Genomic DNA, 14,678 nt, shown 5'->3' with positions numbered 1-14,678 from the left:
AGGACTAATTTCTTTTTTAAAATTCATTTTTATTGAAGTATAGTTGATTTACAGTGCTGTATGTTAGTATTAATTTCTACCATTTTGTTTCACATTTTCCTTTACTAGTACTTCCCTGTTTTTATATCTCCTTTTCTATTTTCCGTCGGATAGATTATTTTTGTTTTACTCCTGATTAAAAGTTACACATTCTATTTTGTGTGTGTGTGTGTATGACCTTGAACTTAAGACCCTTTGTTATGGGTGTTTGACTTTTCAAGCTTTATAGGATCTTTGCTTTCCTTCAGTAGGACAACTGTCCTAATCAGGAGAGGCATGTCCTCTCCTGATTGACGTGCCCCAAAATTCTGACCTCTGCTCTATTTTACTTAAAAATGTGAGTAGTGATTGAAGGATATATTAGGATTCGTGGGCTTCCCTGGTGGCTCAGTGGTAAAGAATCTGCCTGCCAATGCAGGAGACACAGTTTTGATCCCTGCTCTGGGAAGATCCCATGTGCCTTGGAACAGCTAAGATTGTGTGCCGCCCTCCTGGGCTTCTGCTCTAGAGCCCGAGAGCTGCACCTGTGAAGTCCTCATTGCCCGGGAGCCTGTGCACCACAGCGAGAGAAGCCACCACAGTGAGGAGCCCACACGCCGCGCTGAGGAGCAGCCCCTGCTCACTGCAGGTGGAGAAGAGCCTGTGCAGCAGGCAAGACCGGGCACAGCCCAGAGTGCATAAACAAGTTTTTGGAAAAAGGATATGTTAGGATTCCTTATCTTGTTACTGGATAATGCAAAGCTTGTTTTAGTAGCAGTTTTGTGGCGATTCTGGGTGGGAGTGGTGGGTGGTGGTTTGCCGTCTTCATGAAGAAGACCATTGAATATGGGTGAGGCTGAGGTCAGGCTGCAGACGGAGAGGCGGAAGGGGCCCTGAGGGAGTCTGTTTTCTGTTGTTGTTACTGAAACCCTATAGATGTTTTTGTAAATTGCAGGTTATTTTATAGTAAGCCTCTCCAATTTATGAATCCTTTCTAAATCTTGCACTTGGCTTTATAGCTCTTTTGTCACTATTTAGCCTTACCGGAGAAGGCAGTGGCGCCCCACTCCAGTACTCTTGCCTGGAAAATCCCATGGATGGAGGGGCCCGGTAGGCTGCAGTCCATGGGGTCGCTAAGAGTCGGACATGACTGAGCGACTTCACTTTCACTTTTCACTTTCATGCATTGGAGAAGGAAATGGCAACCCACTCCAGTGTTCTTGCCTGGAGAATCCCAGGGATGGGGAAGCCTGGTGGGCTGCCGTCTATGGGGTCGCACAGAGTCGGACACGACTGAAGTGACTTAGCGGCAGCAGCATTTAGCCTTACGGAGAAGGCAATGGCACCCCACTCCAGTACTCTTGCCTGGAAAATCCCATGGACGGAGGAGCCTGGTAGGCTGCAGTCCATGGGGTTGCTGAGGGTCAGACACGACTGAGCAACTTCACTTTCACTTTTCACTTTCATGCATTGGAGAAGGAAATGGCAACGCACTCCAGTGTTCTTTGCCTGGAGAATCCCAGGGACGGGGGAGCCTGGTGGGCTACCGTCTCTGGGGTCGAACAGAGTCAGACACAACTGAAGCGCCTTAGCAGCAGCATTTAGCCTTAAGTCTTTTTTCTAACGGTTTCTTGACCTCTGTGACTGTTGCGTGCAGCGCTGTGTCTGCTCGTGGCTGCGCCCGGCCTTTCTCTGGGCGGTGTGAGCAGGGGCGGCTCTCTGCTTGCAGTGCTCCGTGCTCACGGCGGCTTCTCGTGCCGTGACTGGGCTCCGGGTGCGAGGCTTCCTTCACGGCGGCACGTGGGCTCAGTAGTTGTGCACTGGCTTAGTTGCCCCGCAACATGTGGGATCTTCCCGGATCAGGGATTGAACCTGTATCTTCTATATTGTCAGGCAGGTTCTGTTTTTTTTTTCTTTCTACCCCCCCTTTTTTTAATATAAATGTATTTATTTTAATTGGAGGCTCATTACTTTACAATATTGTATTGGTTTTGCCATACATTGATATGAATCTGCCACGGGTGTACACGTGTTCCCCATCCTGAACCCCCCTCCCACCTCCCTCCCCATCCCATCCCTCTGGGTCATCCCAGTGCACCAGCCCTAAGCTTCCTATATCATGCATGGAACCTGGACTGGCGATTCGTTTCACATATGGTATTATACATGTTTCAATGCCATTCTCCCAAATCGTCCCACCCTCACCCTCTCCCACAGAGTCCAAAAGACTGTTCTATACATCTGTGTCTGTTTTGCTGTCTCGCATCCAGGGTTGTCATTACCATCTTTCTAAATTCCATATATATGTGTTAGTATACTGTATTGGTGTTTTTCTTTCTGGCTTACTTCACTCTGTATAATAGGCTCCAGTTTCATCCACCTCATTAGAACTGATTCAAATGTATTCTTTTTAATGGCTGAGTAATACTCCGTTGTGTATATGTACCACAGCTTTCTTATCCATTCATCTGCTGATGGACATCTAGGTTGCTTCCATGTCCTGGCTATTATAAACAGTGCTGGGATGAACATTGGGGTACACGTGTCTCTTTCAATTCTGGTTTCCTCCGTGTGTATGCCCAGCAGTGGGATTGCTGGGTCATATGGCAGTTCTGTTTCCAGATTTTTAAGGAATCTCCACACTGTTCTCCATAGTGGCTGTACTAGTTTGCATTCCCACCAATAGTGTAAGAGGTTCTTAACCACTGTTAAGAATACTACCAAAAAAAAAGAATATTACAAAAACATAATATTGAGGGATTTCCTTGGTGCTCCATTGGTTAGGACTCCATATTTCTACTGTAGGGGACGCTGGTTCGATCCTTGATCAGGAAACTAAGATTCTGCGTGCCGTGCTGTGCAGCCAAAAAAAAGTGATAAAAATATTATATGAGGTATAATTTACATACAGTAAGTGGACCCATTTTATGTTTGCAGTTCTGTGAATTTTAGTAAATACACCGCCATGGTCAAGATGCAGGGTGTTTTGACATCGCCCCCACAACTCTGTCTTGTTGCTCTTGCCTGTAGCCTGTGACCCTGAGCAGCCTCTCGTCTCCTTGGCACCATGGGTTCAGTTCGCTGTGCTTAAAGTTGCATATAAATGGAATGATTTAGCTTTGCTTTTTCGTGTCTGGCTTCTTTACTCACCAGGGTTTTTAGCTTCATCTGTCCTCACAGAGGTGCTTGCTCCTCTCTGCTGAGTAGTCTTCCGTTGTAGGAATGGCATCACTTATCTCTCATCTGTCGGTGGGTATTTGGGCTGCTTCCAGTGTTTGGCTATTATGAATAAGGCATTTGTGAACCTTCGTTTACAAGGCGTCTTTGTTTGGATTTATGATTGCATTTCTCTAAAGTTAATACCTGGGATTGGAATTGCTGGGTCACATGGTAAGTGTATGCTTAACTTTATAAGAAACTGGCAAAGAGTTCTGCAGGGTGGTCATGCCATTTTACAGTCCTGCTCACAGTGCGGGAGTTTCTGCCCTGCGTCCGCGTGGACCGTGCTGTTGACAGCATTTTAATCTCAGCTGTTGGAGTGGCGCCCCTTGGCGTACTTTTCCGATAACAACGGTGATAGTTTTCCATGTGCTTATTGGCTATTTTTATATCTTTTTGCAAAGTGTTCAGATCTTCTGTCCATTTGTTAAAAAAATATTAGTCTTAGTTGCAGCGTGTGAACCCTCAGTTGCAGTATGTGGGATCTAGCTCCCTGTTCAGGGATCAAACCCAGGCCCCCTGCGTTGTGAGCACAGAGTCTTAACCGCTGGACCACCAGGGAAGCCCCTGTGCATGTTTTTAGTTGAGTGTTTTTTATATTATTGCTTTATAAAAGTTCTTCATGTTAACTCATTAAGAATGCTTTGTTAGAGACTTGTGGCTTGGTGATATAGAATTTGCTTGCTACTCCAGGAGACATGGGTTCTATCCCTGGTCTGGGAAGAGCCCACTGCTGCGGAGTAACTCAGCCAGTGCACCACAGCTGATGCGCCAGACTGCAGAGCCCTGGAGCCGCAGCGCTGAGCCCAGAGCCCTAGAGCCCCTGCTCCGCAACGAGCAGGGCCCCCGCGGTGGGAAGCCCGCACACCCCTGCTCTCCACAAGTAGAGAAAAGCCGCGTAGCAGTGAAGACCCAGCACAGCCAAAAATGAAAACAAATAAAATTATTTTTTTTAAAAAGAATGCTTTATCAGATATAGAGAGCAAATACTTTCTCCCTTTCTGTGATTTATCTGTATTTTCTTAATGGTATCATTTAAAGAGCAGGAAGTTTTCAATTTTGATATAGTCCTGTTTATCAGATGTTTTTATTTTTATTGGGCTGTCGGGGTGGGTTGGAAACTCTGTCTGCAAGTTATGGCCCATTAGGGAGACGTCTGCTCTGATTTTCCTGGGATGGCTCTCAGAGCTTTTTCTTCTTCTTGCAGCCACAGCTCTTGCTGTAGCAGCCTCTTCAGGCCCACTGCTGAGTGGCTTCTCTTTGGGAGAGAATTTCCTCTTTTTCTTGGGATCACTCTTGTTTCCTGACTCTTCAGGGTCATTGTCTGGTTCCCCTTTGGGGAAAGAGTTCTTCCTTTTGGGAAGACTTACAGTGCTAGCTGTCTCTTCAAGATCACTACCAACCAGCTCCTTCTTGGAAGAAGATTTCTCTTTCTTGGGTTTGGAGAGGAGGCTTACAGGTCTTCCGTTCTGTTCGCCTGAGGCCCTCCTGGGCCTCCGCTTCTTTCCCGTCTTTCGCGTCTGCTTGAGCTGCCCTGGAGCACTGCTGCTGTTGCCTGAAGATGCCAGCACAGCTGCAGCCCACCATTTCGTTTCCTTCTGTAAGCGTGTCTTCTGTTTTTTGAGCAAAAATAAATAAATAATAATAATAGTTTGTTTTTCCTTGTGTCTTATCTATCACAAGTTTACAAATATTTTATTCTTAAGTTTTCTTCTAAAGATTTTAGTGTTAGTGTTTATGGTTAAGTCTGTGATCCATGTATGATGTGAGGTAAGGGTTGAGGTCTGATTTATATATAGATACTCAACTTTCCAGAGCTATTTGTTAAAAAGGATTATCCTTTCCCCGTTAAATTGCTGTGGTACACTTAGTGAAAGTCAGTTGGCCGTGTGTGTGTGTTGGTCTTCATCTAGTCTCTCTGTTTTGTTCTGCTGAACCACTAGAACCACACTCTCCTGAGTAATCTCACTTTATAGGAAGCCTTAAAATCAGGCGGTGTTAGCACTCCAATTTTGTTCTTTCTTTTCAAAATTGCTTTGGTTCTCCTGGGTTTTTTCCCATATACATTTTAGTAGCAACTTGTCCATTTCTATTTTTAAAAATCTGCTAGAATTTATTTGGGATTGCATTGAATCGGTAAACCAGTTTAAGAAAAACCCATGTCTTAACATGGTCTTCCCTAGTGGCCCAGCTGGTGAAGAATCTGTCTGCAGTGCAGGAGACATGGGTTCCATCCCTGGGTTGGGGAGATCCCCTGGAGGAGGGTGTGGCAACCCACTCCAGTATTCTTGCCTGGAGAACCCCATGGACAGAGGAGCCTGGCGGGCTACAGTCCACAGGGTTGCAAAGAGTCGGACACGACTGAGCGACTAAGCACAGCACAGCAGAAGTTAAAAATTTTTTATTGCTAGTATATTGAGATACAGTTCCTTTTTGGATATTGATCTTGTAACTGGTAAGCTAGCTAGGTTCACTCATTAATTCCAGTAGCTCTCTTCCGTGCAGATTTCTTAGGCATTTCTGCTTACACAGTCATGTCATCTGAGAGTAAGGACAATTTTACTTATTCTTTTTTAACCTGTATGTGTTTTTTTCCCTTGTCTTCTGGTACTACCTTGGATAGAAGTAGATCTTGAATAGGATCTAGAATAGACGTGCTCAGTTTCTTATTCCAATCTTAGAAGGAAAACATGCAGTCTTTTCAGCACATTAAGCGTGCTGATAGCTGTAGGTGTTCTGTAGATGCCCTTTATTAGGTGCAGGAAGTTCCCTTCTATTTCTAATTTATTAAGAGGCTTTATTTTTGTCATAAAAGTGTGTTGTATTTTTTTCAAATTACTTAAACCCAACCATGTTACATTAAATAATCTAAGTACTTTAATTAAAAGGCAAAGAATAACAGAATAACCAAGCAAGACCATATCAATTGTGTGCTGTTTAGAAAAGAAACACTTTAAGTGTGCAGATACAGATATGTGGACAGTACAAGGACGCTGCAGGATGTGGCCAGTGTGAACTAGGGGAACGGTGTGCTGTGTTAGTGTGGGACTCTCGGCCACTCTGGCTGAGAACAGGACGCAGAGACCACCTCTGGCTGCGCTGCTCGGCAAGTTCTTGTTTGGATAAAAAGCCCTGGTTAGGTGGGGGTCTGCCTCCCTGGATTGTGTGCTGTCCACGTGCACAGGCCATTCTGTAGGGCTTCAGGAGAGAGGGCGCCTGATGTGTGGGGGCAGCGGTCTTGTCCTGAAGGCCCATCTAGCAGTTGTTTTTTCTGGCCCCCTAGAGTCTGTCACTAACGCTGCAGATACTCATCTGCACTCCTCACAAGAGAAATAAGGAAGATGTTAGGACCTAGATGGAAATCGAGTGCGGGTTGACTTGTGGAGCCCCTGCCCTGAGTGTTCAAGTGCCCTGCGTCTGCATCTGGCGGGCAGGGGGGATTTTCGCCAGTGAAGGGCCTGAGCACAGGAGCGTGTGCAGCGGGTAGGGGCAGAGCGCGGTCTGTATCGGGAGACACGTGGCGTACTTGTGGCAAGGGTGGAGCTGGGGGGCAGCGGGGAGTCCCCAGAGGACCTGGAGGCACACTGGGGACAGCGCCCTGGCGAGCGGTGGGCCTTTGGGGCCAGACGGGCTTTAACGCCGCCGTGAGAGGAGCATGAAGATGTCTGTTTCGGGAAAGGGAGTTTAATGCAGCAAAGACAAGAGGCTGTGGAGGGCATGGCTGGACAGCTGAGGGGCTGGTGTCATGGGGTTCTGAGAGGTGGGCTTCACCCACACAAACTAGGGCTTCCTGTCGTGTGGGGAGTCCTTTACTCTTCCAAATAAAAATATTAGATCAGATAAATCCCCCATCTGTCATCATGATTTTGTAAATAGTGATTTAACACTGAAAAGATTCATAATCTCAAAATACAGGTTTAACTTGGTTAAAGATACAGACTTTGAGGCCTTCCCTAGTGGTACAGTGGCTAAGAATCCACCTGCCAGTGCAGGTCGACACAGCCTTGATCCCTGGTCCAGGAATATCCCACATGTGAAGAGCAGCTGAGCCTAACACAGTTGCTGAGCCCGCACTCTAGACTGCGCGGCGCCCCGTGCTCCGCAGCAAGGGAAGCCACCGCAGAGGGAAGAGGCTTGAGGCTGCAACTAGAGAAAGGCAACCGAGACCCAGTGCAGCAACGCAAAAATAAATAATTGATGAATTTTTTAAAAGTACAGGCTTAGGTTTTTCATTTTGTATCCGACATGGAAAACTTTGCTGCAAACCAGCCTAGGCTCACAGACTGCCACGGGGACTTGCTGAGTGGTCACACGTTGTATAGTCCAGGCACAAAGAGCCAGGCCTGGAGACGGGGTGGGGCTGTGGCCTGAGGGCTGCTGGGCGAGAAGCCCGAGGTGGGGAGTGTAGAGCCTTGGTGTGCAAGTGGAGGAGGGGCTTCAGGGGCAGCCCTTTCCACCCAGCAAGGGGACAGGACGGGGGCAGGGAGGTGGGGGCAGCGGCGGAGAGACAGGAGAGCAAAGCTTGTTGCCCTCCTGGGTCCTGGAGGCGGGCGGCCCGGACCTCAGCGGGGCAAGTAGGGAAGCCCGGGGGTCAGGAGGCAGAAGAGGCAGGAGAGAGGGGCTGAGGCTGTGGCCCCTGTGGGGTTTCCGTGTGAAAGGCGAGGCTGGGCAGGGGGAGCTGCTTAGGTCCAGCTTGCTTGGATAATTTTGGCAGGCTTTAAGCTGTGTGTGCGGCTTCTGCTTGCCTGGTCCCTGGTCCCTGGTGCTGGGATGATGAAAGCAGAGGAAGGGGTCTCCTGGCCTGTGGGCCTGCAGTGGGGCAGGGGGGTGGGGCCTGGGGGATCAGCCTTTAGGCTGGAGATGCGCTCCTGGAAATGCTTTGCTGCTCTGAGTTGGCTGCACAGGAAGGGCTGTCTCTCCTCAACCAGAAAGTTTTTTCAAAGATAGTATACAGAAAATTTAAAAAGTACATGATTCGGAGACATCTGGGAACAGGTGGGCAGTGTTGATTGAGGAGGGAGGTGGACACTGGGAGGAGGTTTGTGAGTTGTGAACTCTCTGGGTGGAGGGGTATCTGCTGTCTGACACGGGGAAAGGTATATGCGGCTTCGGGCACGGGGCTGTGAGCAGGAGCTCCAGCGAGAGGGGAGGAGGCGGGGGCGGCCAGTGGGGGCACCCCCTGCAGCCCAGGCCAGCCAGCGTGGACTTGGGACTCGGCTGCAGGGTGGCTGAGGCCCACGTGCACAGGCTGGGGGAAGTGACCCTCTTGTCTGCTTGCAGCTCTGTGGCCAGCACCATGTTCTGGAAGTTTGACTTGAGCGCCATGTCGCACGTTGACAAGCTGCTGGATAAGGAGGGCGTGACGCTGCGGGAGCTGATGGACGGAGAAGACATCCTGCAGGAGTGCAAGGCCCAGAACCGGAAGCTGCTGGACTTCCTGTGCCGGCGGCAGAGCATGGAGGAGCTGGTGGGCCTCGTGACTCAGGACCCGGCCCTGGACCTGGAGGAGAGGGCCCGCTTCAAGTGGGTACCGGGCCGGGCTGCGCTCGGGGGCAGCGGGCAGGGCTTGAGGACGGCCGGGGCCGAGCTTTTGAAGGGAGCAGCTGACCCTGAGTGTTGACCCCACCCTCCGTGTGAGGAGAGCCACTGGCGGGCTTTGTCTCTGTGATGTTTAAGGTCTGGGTCCCTGTGTGTGATTCCTCACCCTGGGTGGTAATGAGCAGCAGTGCAGCACGTTGAAGCGTTTTGGGGAAATGCTAGAAAAAGGCTGAGCCCTGACAGAGACGGGCGCGTATGCTCGGCCTGGTGAAGCGGCCAGTCCCCGGCGACGGGTGGCACGTGGCCACTTGACTTGGGGCCTTCTGCCAGGAGGAAGCATTCTGTGTCAGTTGTCCCGACGGGTGACGTTAAGACAGAGCTGTGACCTTAGGAGATGACAGAGGGGACCGAGTGAGGACTTGGGACCAGGGCTGGGTGCGGACACAGGAGTGTGAACGGCGGGGCCTCGGGGGGCAGGAAGGGCCCAGCACTGGCCTCTGACTCTGAGGGTGCCGCTCGGGTCCCACTCAGACTCTGGGACGTGCAGGAGCAGGGGTTGGTGGCACGGGGAGTCAGGGCAGACAGGGTGCCCTCAGCTGCTCACGTGGCCACTGGGGTCGGCGTGTGTTGTCACGTCTTAGAATGGGCTAGGGAGTTATGGCCTGAGGTCAGATCCTGTTTTTGTAGGACCTGCCAGCTGAGAATGGTTTTACATTTTTAAATGGTTGGGAAAAAAATGAAAAAATTGTAAACATTTACCTGAAAATGGCAAAACCCACATTTCAGTGTCCGTCAGTAAGTTTTCTTGGATACACCTATGACCTGTTGTCTGTGACAACACAAACCCTCTAAGACAGTTACTCTCTGACCATCTGTAGAATGTTTTTGCTGACTCAGGAGGCAAATAAAGCAGGATGAGCCAATGAGGGCGGGGGCGCGGTCAGGGCTGTGGTCTGCACACCCGTCTGACTGGAGTGCTCCAGAGAGAGGCAGGGGCTTGCTCGTGGAGGAGCCAGGGCGCGGTGTGGCGGGTCAGAGGCTGTCAGGCCGCCTCCTGAGATGTGCCTGGCCTTATGTCCGCGTCGCCACTAGTGACCCCATTCCTTTCACTCTTTTGCTCCCGAATGGGCCCTGTTGCTGCCCGAGCGGGGGTCTCCTGTCAGGCGCTGGCAGCAGTGGGATGGGGAGGAGGGCTGGCTGGCTGGTTGTGCTTCTGGGTAGAGGGTCCCAGCGCGGCAGTAGAGACCGGGGGAGCTTTACAGTCAGAGTTTGAGGAGATCGGCAGTTGGCGAGCACAGATAAGGCAACAAGGAGACCTGCCGCTCTGGGCAGGGACGCATACAAGTAAGCAGACGGGCTGGTGTTTGCATGCTTATACAGAAAGGGCAGCCCCAGATAGGGATTTAATTAACAATTGTGGTCTAATTTTATAGAGGCAGGGAGAGGGCGGTGGGCTGGACGGGCCGGCTGGTGTGAGAGCCCTAGCGTCACACAGGAGGTCAGTTCGTGATGTCTGCAGTTGCTGAAGATGTGTGTTTGTGTTTTATTTGGAAGCATGGAGGTGAATAGTAGAGAAGGTGCCAAGAGGCTATGGTGACCGTCCCAGCAGTATGGCCTGCGAGTGGGGATGCAGGCTCTTCCTCAGGAGCCTGGTCATGCTGAGTCGTTAAAGCATGTGTGCATGTCGCCTGTTAAAAAAAGAACAACCTTTTTAATTTAAAAGTTAATTTTAAAATTAACTTGCTTATCAAAGATTAGTTTGCTTTTAGTTAAAATTAAATATACTTTTTGAAAAGAGAAATAGGCTGGGTAGATGGATGAGGTAGTAGCTGGAAGAGGGTGGGGGGTCAGGATTATTTTTCAGAGGTGCCGAGGGTACAGATTGGACCTGTTGCAGGCTCTCAGCCATGGGTCTCTGTCGAGCCAATCCGTGTGGCCCTCAGGGTGTGTGGCAGCACCCGGTGAGCTGGGCGTGAGCGCGGTGGGCAGGAGCCCCCTCATCTCAGCCTCCAGACGGCTGCCCCCGTGGCCGCCCTGACGGCCGCGTCAGCCCGCTGGCTGCAGGCTGGATTATGCAGAGACCTGTCCGGGAAGTAGGGGTGCCTCTGAGCTGCGGGGCCCAGGGGCCACCCTGAGTGGTCAGCTGCTCTAATGCCAGAGGAGCTCCATGCAGCTGGGGCCCTGTGCAGCAGCCTGGGGCCGGGAGCTGGCCCGAGATTCCTGAGGATGCTTCTGGCTCTTTCTTAAGGTTCCCGTGCGGTTTGCCTGCCGAGCTTTGGGCCATTTGAGAAATGAGATGAAAGAGTCCGCAGGTGGATGCCAAGCTCACACTGTTGTTTCTGACTCAGTGGTGTGGCGATGGGTGGAGGAGGCCTTCCTCTTCCCAAGTCACAGACCTGCGTGCTTGTGGGGAGCAGGGCTGGGCCCGGCAGCCCAGGAAGGTCTCCCCGCACCCCCACCCCGCCCTGCAGGGCAGCACAGAGGGGGACACCGAGCTGCGGGGAGCGCCTGGGGAGCAGCCGGGCAGGCCACAGAGAGGCGTGCAGAGGCCCCGGGAGCCTCCGCCGTGACGGCCCTGGACTCTGCTTCCTTACCCGGTAATTGCTGCGGCCACCTCCTGTGTTCCTGGGTTTCATTCTTCTCTCTTTCGCTTGCTGCCCCTGGCAAGTTCTGTTCTCTGACAGTCTCCTGAGTGTACCCTTCTCCCTCGGGCTGGCTCTGCCGGGTCACGTCCAGGCTGGACATGGTTCTCCTGCTGTTTTGAAGACTCTAGGGTTGTCTTTGTCAACTGAAAAAAAAGGTACAACTTAAAAGCTGAGAATTACATTTCACTTGGTGGACTCTCTGAAGACTTTAAACCCTGGGGAGAGGACTCCCCGATAACTCAGGGACACCTCTGAAGAGGCGAGTGAGGAGCCAAGATGTGTAGGAGTTTTTCCAACAAAGACCAGGTAGTCAGAACTTCAGACGATTGCTGTTCATTAAAGAAGACCAGACGACTCACGTTGTGGATTGAGCGCCTCTCTGTGCCTAGGAAGGTGCGGGGTCTGGGCTCACGCTCCACTCCTCTGACCTGCCCTTCCGCTGTCTTGGTCACATCCTGTGCACTCTCATCCTGAGTCCCCTCACGGCTCGCCGTTGAGGGTGGCGGCTCTGACAGAGGGTCCCTGCGGGGCTCCCAGGGCCGGGGCGGCCTGTGTTCACGGAGACGTGCACGCGGCTCACTCACGCCTTCTCTTCCTGACTCCAGCCCTGCTGCTGAGAGGTCTGATGCCACAGGCCCCCAGTTTCCTCAAGGGCCTCCTAGGGCCTTTTCTAACTTTGTTGCTCTGCAGTTTCCCAGGACTTTATCCCCTGGGTCAGGACAGGGGGATCTCAGAAGTGGCACCAATAATCCAGGAGAACTTTAAAGTCAAAGAGTTTGGGAGAAATTAGTAATAAATACATACAAAACAAAGCAAACAGAAGCAGGGAGTCTCATTGCAGCAAGCTCTCCGCCTGCCTGGGGACCACTGTTTGCACCGAGGCCTCTCTGAGTGCACAGAGCACGGCTCCTGTGCACGAAGCACTGTGAGGCCAGACCGAAACGTCAGAGGTTGGAGCAGAGAGATGTGTTTTACTGTGGGGCTGAGCAAGAATAGGTGGCTTGTGCTGTTGCCAAAATGTTGGCTCTCTGTGCACCATTGCCAAACGGAAATATGAAGACAGAGTTGCGGAGGAGAAGGAAAAGAAAGGGACAGTGTTACTCGCTCAGTCGTGTCGGACTCTTTGCGACCCCATGGACTGTAGCCCACCAGGCTCCTCTGTCCATGGCACTCTCCAGGCAAGAATACTGCAGTGGGTAGCCATTCCCTTCTCCAGGGGATCTGCCCGACCTAGGGATCAAACCCGGTCTCCTGCATTACAGGCAGATTCTTTACCGTCTGAACCACCAGGGAAATGGCTTTATTACTTTGCCAGGCAAAAGGGGAACGCTAAATAGGCTAGTGCCTCAGGCACTGTGCCCCCACTTCCTGGTGAGTCGGGAGAGATTGTGTAGTCAGGCAGGGGTCTGTGATAAGGACCAGAGCCGAAACAGTCTTGCATTCTTTCTTCTGCAATCTCTAAGGAGTGGGGTTGCTGACAAGATCAGGGTCTTGTATGCAGGGCCTCTGGTGGTCGTCTCCTAATCTTTTATGGGCCTCTCTGGACCCTTTAGTCTTGTTTCACGTGGTTTCCTGGCTGCTGCTTCTCAGATTAGTAACTGTTCTGCCTTTTGGAACTCAAAGAAGGGCACGGAAGCTGCAGTCTTGTCTGTAAGAAGGCTGTGCGCGTGCACTCAGTCGTGTCCGACTCTTTGGGACCCCATGGACTAGAGCCCACCAGGCTCCTCTGTCCATGGAATTTTCCAGGCAAGAATACTGGAGTGGGTTGCCATTTTTTTTCCAGGGGATCTTTCCAACCCAGGAATTAAACCTGTGTCTTTTGTGTCAGCAGGCAAATTCTTTACCACTGAGCCAAGAATTGATGCTTTGTCTAAAGGAAGTGGGGGACAAAAAGGCCTCCTTGCCTGGGAGACCTAGAGGGCCCTGCTTGGCATCAGTGCCCAAAAGCCCCAAACTCCCCAGTAGTTTTAGGGGAGAAGCTTATAGGCAAATTTGAGGTGAGGGCTGCGGGGTGTGGTGCTTTCTTCTCTTTGGTTGGTGGTGAGGTAACAGGGCAGAGTTCCAGAAATCTTGGGCTCAGCCTGAAGTTACTGTCATCCATCTGGGGGTGGGGTGGGAGCTTAGTTCTGCTGAAGAGCTCAAAGGTATTGTTGTGTGTATCCCTTTAGCAGGAGATGCTTGCTCCTTGAAGAAAAGCAGTGACCAACCTAGAAAGCATATTAAAAAGCAGAGACATTACTTTGCCTGCAAAGGTCCGTCTAGTCAAAGCTATGGTTTTCCCTGTAGTCATGTATAGTTGTGTGTGCTGGGCAGTAAAAAAGGCTGAGTGCTGCAGAATTGATGTCTCTGAACTGTGATGTTAGAGAAGACTCTTGAGAGTCCCTTGGACTGCAAGGAGATCCAGCCAGTCAATCCTGGAGGAAATGAACACTGAATATTCATTGGAAGGACTGACGCCGAAGCCGAAGCTTCAATACTTTGGCCACCTGATGGGAAGAGCCAACTAACTGGAAAAGTCTCTGATGCTGGGAAAGATTGAAGGCAGGACGAGAAGGGGACGACAGAGGACGAGATGGTTCGATGGCATCACCAACTCATTGGACATGAATTTGAGCCAACTCCGGGAGATGAAGGACAGGGAAGCGTGGCATGTCCTTGGGATCGCAAAGAGGAGGAAACGACTGAATGAGGGAACACCATTAAGGCCCCTGCTCCAGGGCTGCACCATCGTTTCTTGACTGCCCCGCGCTTCCCTCATCAGCTGCTGTTTGAACCTGCGCTTCCTAACCTGGGGGAGGTGTGTGTGTGCTTGCTCACTCCCTCAGTGGCGTCTGACTCTTTGCAACCCTGTGGACTGCCGCACGCTAGGCTTCCTTGTCCTTCACTGTCTCCAGGAGTTTGCTCAAACTCATGTCAAGTCAATGATGCTATGCAACCATCTCATCCTCTGTCGTCCCCTTCTCCTCCTGCCTCAATCTTTCCCAGCATCAGGGTCTTTTCCAGTGAGTCAGCTCTTCGCATCAGGTGACCAAAGTATTGGAGCTTCGTCGTCAGTCCCTCCAGTGAATATTCAGGACTGATATCCTTTAAGATTCACTGGTTTGATCTCCTTGCTCTCCAAGGATTCTCCAGAGTCTTCTCCAGCACCGCAGTTCGAAGGCATCGTCTTCGATGGGGTGAGCCCTCTGTGGGGCCTCTGCCCCCCGGGCTAACAGGAGCACCTGCCCCACAGCCACGCTGATGGCCCTGCCTCCGCCC

General features: G+C 51.2%; 1 protein-coding gene across 8 annotated transcripts in view; it reads left to right on the top strand.

The window, feature by feature from the left end:
• The window catches only part of PPP6R2 (protein phosphatase 6 regulatory subunit 2), a 61,848-nt gene that overhangs the window by 21,160 nt on the left and 26,010 nt on the right, over positions 1–14,678 (top strand). For all 8 annotated transcript variants that reach the window (XM_027540416.1, XM_027540415.1, XM_027540413.1 and 5 more), the window contains one exon: positions 8,518–8,760. In XM_027540416.1, coding sequence (XP_027396217.1) covers positions 8,534–8,760 — 227 coding nt within the window. In that variant the 5' untranslated portion in view covers positions 8,518–8,533. The remainder of the gene's footprint in view (positions 1–8,517; positions 8,761–14,678) is intronic.

The sequence above is a fragment of the Bos indicus x Bos taurus genome, chromosome 5, assembly GCF_003369695.1.
Source record: "Bos indicus x Bos taurus breed Angus x Brahman F1 hybrid chromosome 5, Bos_hybrid_MaternalHap_v2.0, whole genome shotgun sequence".
Classification (NCBI taxonomy): domain Eukaryota; kingdom Metazoa; phylum Chordata; class Mammalia; order Artiodactyla; family Bovidae; genus Bos; species Bos indicus x Bos taurus.
Note: the sequence above shows the minus strand (reverse complement) of the source record. Positions and strands in the feature narration are given on the sequence as shown.